This window comes from Primulina eburnea, chromosome 15, assembly GCF_022965805.1.
Source record: "Primulina eburnea isolate SZY01 chromosome 15, ASM2296580v1, whole genome shotgun sequence".
Classification (NCBI taxonomy): Eukaryota; Viridiplantae; Streptophyta; class Magnoliopsida; order Lamiales; family Gesneriaceae; genus Primulina; species Primulina eburnea.
In genome coordinates, this window is record NC_133115.1 from 14164226 (window position 1) to 14171371 (window position 7146).

The 7146-nt window shown below is 38.8% G+C and overlaps 1 protein-coding gene across 1 annotated transcript; it reads left to right on the plus strand.

Annotated features, from left to right (window-relative positions):
* The first annotated feature begins 458 nt into the window (after window positions 1-458).
* On the plus strand, window positions 459-1523 carry LOC140815473 (uncharacterized). Its single transcript, XM_073174572.1, has 3 exons — window positions 459-512; window positions 942-1096; window positions 1202-1523. Exons 1-3 carry the CDS (start codon window positions 459-461, stop codon window positions 1521-1523), a joined length of 531 nt encoding a protein of 176 aa, XP_073030673.1.
* Window positions 1524-7146: the final 5623 nt, after the last annotated feature.

Below are 7146 nucleotides of genomic sequence, written 5' to 3' on the forward strand. Positions count from 1 at the left end.
GACTGATCAGTCCATCAAAAGATAAAAGCTAGTCACTTTCAAGGATCAAACTTCACCCAAAATGATAAAGGATTGAAAGCTTTACAATTAAAATGATTTTATGATATATGATTTACTTATGCCCAAAAGCTATTTTAAATGATTTGTTTATGCTTAAAATTATTTTAAAGAGTCTATTTATGCTTAAAAGCTATTTTTAAAAAAAGTATGATTTTTAAATGCATGTGATTGTATATGTATTATTTGATATTCATGTTTAGAACATGCAGAGTCATTAGACTCACTAGGTTTATATGATGCATGATATGATGATATTATGGGAGGTAATGATGATGAGTGGATCCAGTGTAGCATTACACTCCCGGGGAACCTTTATTTTCCGCACTAGCTTGATAGATAAAAGATTTAAAGATTTTTGTTAAAGATTTAAGTCTCGAAACACATCAAATTCTGGAGTAATGTCATCTTCACCATATGGTGGACATTTTGGAGCGTCACGAACAACAGCTAAGGTATTGCAATATAGTTTTTATTGGCCTAGTTTGTTTAAAGATAGTTATACCTTAGTGAAATCATGTGATAGGTGACAGAGATTAGGAAACATCTCTAGGGGTCACAAATTACCACTGACAAATATTTTGGAAGTGGAACTTTTCGACGTGTGGGGCATAGATTTCGTGGGATCGTTTCCCCCTTCTTTTGGTCATTCTTATATTTTATTATCTATGGACTATGTCACGAAATGGGTCGAATCAATTGCCACCAGTACTAATGACGCTCATTTTTTAGCTAAATTCGTGCATAAGAACATCTTCACCAGGTTTGGAACACAAATGGCCATCATAAGTGACGAAGGTACACATTTTTGCAATAAAATTTTCAATTCACTTTTGGCTAAATACAGTGTGAAGCACAAAGTGGTACTAGCATATCATCCTCAGTCTAATGGACAAGCTGAAATATCCGACTGGGAAATCAAACAAATACTGGAGAATACTGTCAACACAAACCGGAAGGATTGGGCCATTAAGTTGGATGATGCGTTGTGGGCTTATCGGGCTGCATTCAAGATGCCTATTGAGATGTCTCCCTACAAGTTGGTGTTTGGTAATGCGTGTCATTTGCCACTAGAATTGGAGCATAGAGCATTTTGGGCGGTAAAAAAGTTGAACTTTGATTAGAAAGCTTCTGACGGTATCAGAAAACTGCAGTTGAATGAGATGGTTGAATTTCGCAATGAAGCATATGAGAATGTCAAGATCTACAAAGAGAAAATCAAGAAGTGGCATGATAAGATTCTTATTCAAAGGGAATTTGAACCAGGAAAACATGTGTTGCTTTTTAATTCTCATCTCAGACTGTTCTCAGGGAAGTTGAAGTCGAGATGGTCAGGACCTGTTGATGCAATCGAGCTCAAATGCAACGATGGCAGAACATTTAAGGTGAGTGGCCAGCGAGTGAAACATTATTTTGGAAACATGGTGCAGAACAGGGACAATGTATCACTTGTCGAGTCCATTTAAAGAAGAGCAGAGCCTGGCTGACGATGTTAAACCAAGAGCTGAATGGGAGGCAACCCATCCTTTTTTTTTTGTTTTTGTTATAAAAAATGTAAAGTGAAAAAATATCAGCTCGTGTGCGCTAGCGTCACTACACGCGAAGCCACGGGCAGTCAGACAAACATCAGCAGAGGCGCGTGCGGCCGCGCGAGATCACGCGCTCCCGCACGCCCCCAATCTACCCCGAAGGATAGAATCTATCTGGCGCGACAAGACGCGCTCAATTATTGCAGAACCTTGAATACGCACAAGGCCCTCTCCCTCTCCCTAAAATCATTCTGCACCTCTCCTTCCCCTCGAACCCTACACACATACTCCACAAACACTCCTCTCCTCCACAAATTCTCGACAACCTCCTCTACAAACTTCCTCCTCCATCTCCAAACCTACAAAGCTCACCCATAATCACCTCAACAGTCAAACAATCCCCCCTCTCCCACACAACCACTACCTCTACTCACAACCGTCGTCTCAGCCACCTATTTCCACCTCCACCGCCACCTCCTCCGTCGACGCGTGTCATCTCCAGTCAATTTTCTCCGTTTGAGATTACAAATTCTTCTACTTTGTCATTGTGTGCACTAATTTCAACCAATTAAGCGATTTGTGTATATTATTGTTCTATATTTGCTTTTGAAAGTGTGTGGAATATCATTGAAAAATCATGCCGCCAGGAAAGAGATCTAAAGATGTAGCTTCCTCTTCTTGTCCCTATGATCCTAACAAATTTTGGAATGAGGAAGCCCTCTGAATCTACGAAGCACTCTGTCTAAATCAATTATAAAAGAAAGAGGCTATATTTAACAATTACTGACTTTGTGATAATAGAAGAAATTGAGCAAAAAGGATGGTTGGAGCTCGCCCAATCACCGCCAGACGCCGTCATCTCTATAGTCCGAGAATTTTACGCCAACTCGCGAATCAGACATGAGGACTATAAGGTATTCGTGCGAGGGAAATTGGTATCTTTTGACTCGGAAACCATAAATTCAATCTATAATCTACCGGGCTTCGATAACGACGAGTACAGAAAATTTATGGCCGGCACGGTAGATTATGGTGTCATAATCCGAGAATTGTGCATTTGAAGGTGCAGAGTGGAGATTGAGTCAAGGCTCTCCATTTACTTTGAAGAAATCTGAACTGCTCCATGACCCAAGAAGTTGGTCTCGTTCATCCTATCGAGAATCATGCCATCATCCCGTCAAACTGAAATAAAAAAAGATAAGGTGGCATTGGTTTACGACATCATGACGGGAAAGAAAGTGGATCTTGGAAAGATAGTTCATGGGTCCATAATGCGTGCTAGTTCGGGACTTATGACCTGTCAATCTCCCTTGTCCACATATTATCACTGCATTATGTCATCATGTCGGTGTTTCATGAGGAGCAGATGAACAGGTTTTGAAAGCCAAGGGACCGATCACATTTTCTGCTGAAACTTCGGGCGCAGAGAAAGAGAGATAGAAAGACAGGCTGCCAGGGAGGCTTACAACCCGCAGGCTAAAGACCGCTAAGGACCACCACCACCACCACCGATATCCAGAGCAAGCTTGCAATGAAAGCAGATTAGTTACGGTGCTGGGATACGCAACTGTAAGTTTCAAAACAAAATTTTTACAAGAAAAACCAAACACCCCTACATATAGTGTGTAGCAAATAACATAAAACACAAAAATGACATTCATAGTCTGTTTAGAATTTTACCTATCAATAACAAAGGATTGATGATGGCTCCAACTAAGTTGTTAAACAACTTAGCTCTTCAACGGGTTGACAAATCTACAAGCTTCCTTTGACCACTCCTTGCTTAAAAACTAAGCCCACCACCAACTAGAAAGATCTCCTCTAATTTTGCACTAGAAAAATTAGAGGATTTTTCTTTAAGAAGGTTGTGCTATCCTCAACAATTGAAGAAGCAAAATTGAGAGAATCGGGGAGGAAAAATTTCGTCCATTGCATGGTAGGGAGAGAGGAGTGAGTTCTCTTGGTGTATGAAAAAGTTAAATTGTAAAGTTGCGTGTTCATGCCATGCCATTAACTCAAAAGTTGGCTTCAACCCTTCACCTTCCAAGCATGCAATTTGTTTTGGCTTGTAACAATTACAAGGTCCATGGACTTTTATTTAAATATTTCAAATACATTTGAGACCATTTAAACTTTGCTTGATCTTACCCAAGCTCACTAGTTGAATAATTATTTCTAATTGGGCTCTACAAGACCCAATGTTATTTAATTAATTCAACACTTTAATTAATTTAATTATTTGGACATCACTAAGTCCACTAGTGTTTAATTAATTCAACACTTGAATAAATTTAATTTAGTCCATAATAATATTTATGAAAATCACAATTTTTAAATACATTGTTTATTTGGTCGGTCAAATTTTAATTTAGAAACACTTCCACAAATTAAAAGTCACATTCCCCATAATCCTCTTATAAAAGACACACTTCTATTTTTGGTTGTGCTTATAAACTACTTTATAAGCCGTTCAACACATTGGACTTTTTTCTTCTCAACGGGATCTTGAAAGCTAGTACTTGTGTGGCCATCAATGGTTCAATGATACAACCAGCCGTGGGTTCACATCTCAATGTGATTTGGGACTAAACATGTCCTTATGTGAACCTACCCCAGTTGCTACATTCTTATTTATCAACTCCTTGATAATAAGAACGTCAGAACTCAAATCTGATAGTACCCAAACAATCATGTTAAACGCCTAGCAGCATCACTTACATGATTCTCTAGGTATCAAATGATAGTGCTTGCAAGAACCAATCTATTATGGTTAGCGTACAGTACGTTTCCTTCATCTCATATATCCGATCGATTCGACAACTATTGGTATCTACAATTGTGGGTATCTCTCGAACCTCTTCGAGTTCCATCATCTCTCCTTTTCTATCCAATAGAAATTCTTTTCCAAAAAGGTTGCATTCCTAGAAACAAAAACCATTGTTTCTTGGGGATGATAGAAATAGTATCCAACTGAATTCCTTGGATATCACACAAAGTAACATAAAATAGATCGACTATCCAATTTATCTCACACTGCTTGCTTCACATAAGAAGGGCATCCCATATTCTAAGATAAGAATATTTGGGAGGCTTACCCATCCATATCTCGTATGGTGTTTTATCAACTGCCTTTGAATGGACATTGTTCAACAACAGTACCGCTGTCTCAGTCGCATATCCCCAAAAGGATGACGGCAACTCCGTGAACCCCATCATAGACCAAACCATGTTCATCAAAGTCCGGTTACGACGCTCCGAAACACCATTCAACTACGGTGTAGCAGGCGGAGTCCACTGCGAGAGAATCCATTCTCCATAAGATACTCTTAGAACTCGGCACTCAAGTACTCACCACCTCGATCCGATCGAAGTGACTTGATGCTTCGTCCCAATTGTTTCTCTACTTCACTCCGAATTATTTGAACCTTTCAAAGGCTTCAGATTTGTATTTCATCAAATACACATACCCGTACCTCGAAAAGTCATCGGTAAAGGTGATGAAGTAGACATGTCCATGCTTAGTGGTGATGCTAAGTAGACCGCACACATCGGTATGGATCAAATCCAATAATCCTTGGGCTCACTCCATGTAATGCCCGAAAATTTAAATTGGTGATCAAAACTTATTAATACATGAATTGATGAAGTGGAGTAAAAGCCATGTAAGAGTATGAATTATAGTGCAAAGGACAGAACATGTGGCGCACATGCGTGGAGTAATGCGCGAGGAACTAATATGCCAAAGTGCCGAGACAGTAGGTCTCGCGCATATGCGCCGGTGGTGGTCGCGCATATGCGCGAGACGTGCAGAATGAAGAATAAGCAACATGTCTTCCCCATGCATTTAACATGTAATATCTTCATTTTCCTCACTCTACATCCAAGATCACCGAGAGCAACCTTCAGAAATCCTCGAAGTTTTATCATAGCTTAGATTTTGATTTGTGAAAGATCTAGCCGTCTGATTATCGGTCCGAGTTGAGATTCTTACTCCTCTTGTTACAAGCTACTAAAGGATGTAAGTATTACTTCATTTCAAATTGTTTTGAAGTTGAGTTGTTGGGGGAATCAGATTTTGGTTTCTATTTTGTGTTCTTCTGATTATTGTGAACATATATTCGAAACCGGATCGAAGTAATGATACCGTATGAAATTATTGGGATTTTCCAGCATATATTTGTATGAGATAATGCAGATTTTGAGTCTTATGGTTGATGGTTATTAAGAATTGTGACTTGTTGATATCACATATGCTATTTGAGTTGCCGGTATACCGATAGGATATCGTTATGCCGCTAAAATGTACCGAGATGGAATATTGATACATACTTGTATTGGTTGAGTTATTGACTGATATGGTGCTATTCGACATTGCCATTTCAGATTAAGATCGACAAGCTTCAACATCTAGACTTCGACCTCGATAAAGACTGAACAATGAAAGGTATAATTCAATGTTGATTCGGGAAGACACAACTCAAATTAGATTCTATTTGAGTTTCCCAAAATCACATACTAGATTTTTATAAGTTGATATGGTTATGCCTTGTTTATAGATTTATAGCAATGCACATGAGATAGGTGAGTCTTTGGCAGATATGCCAAGATACTGGATGTTCGGTGATATCGACGTACGTAGGAGAAGATCGACTCCTATTGTAGATATTCGATACAGAGAGGGCCGAAGTCCGGCAATAAGACGTACCGCCACCTCGATTGGGAAGGTAGGAGGGTGATTGTTGCGTTTTATTCGCACCGGGATCCCTAGACTTAGATATGAGTCTAGTCAAAGAATAAGAGTCGAAGAGTTTTATCTGTATTCACTAATGTGTCATAATTACTGATTCATGTATTATGATTTTGTATTTACTTGCATGACATGCATGTATACATGTTTTATACTGGGATTTGTTCTCACCGGAGTATCCGACTGTTGTTGTGTCTGTATGTGTGCATGACAACAGGTGGGACAGGATCAGGGTTAAGGAGAGCATGACTGAGATTGGATAGCGTAGTGATTTCGGGCGTGAGAGATTAACTAGTAGTTTTACATTTGATATGTAGTTTGTTGTAAATACTAGTTTGTATAAATATGTAATGAAGAAGATATGTATTTTCCTTTGATAAAATAAAATAGAGGTATCATTTGTGTATGATTTATATACAATAGTTACAATGTTTAAAAGAATTTTTTTTTATGACCCATTTTCTAGCAATGATCCACTTAATCCCAAATATAATTGAGTTAGAGCCCGGGTCCCCACAACAGGTGGTATCAGAGCGATAGATCATTTAGATTGAACTAGAAGTGAATGAGCGGGGTAGATCGAGTCGTCTTCCTTGCTTTGATGATGCTAGCATGCTATTAATTGTATGTTGATTTACATATGTTCTATTTGAAAGCATGTTTCTTGCGGTAATACATGTTTACTTGCTTATTTGGTTGATTGCGACATGTATTAAGGACAAAATGAATCAGACCCGATTCTGGATCAGAGGTATATGATCAGAGGAGGACTGAGATAGATTGTGTACGAATCCGATTGATAATCAGATATGC

What these genes read in the sequence shown, in the direction of transcription:
- LOC140815473 (XM_073174572.1), top strand. Translation starts at nt 459, where the DNA reads ATGTCATCTTCACCATATGGTGGACATTTTGGAGCGTCACGAACAACA. An exon ending in CGTCACGAACAACAGCTAAG is followed by an intron (nt 513 to 941) that starts GTATTGCAATAT and finishes TATCATCCTCAG; the next exon opens with TCTAATGGACAAGCTGAAAT. An exon ending in ATTGAGATGTCTCCCTACAA is followed by an intron (nt 1,097 to 1,201) that starts GTTGGTGTTTGG and finishes TGACGGTATCAG; the next exon opens with AAAACTGCAGTTGAATGAGA.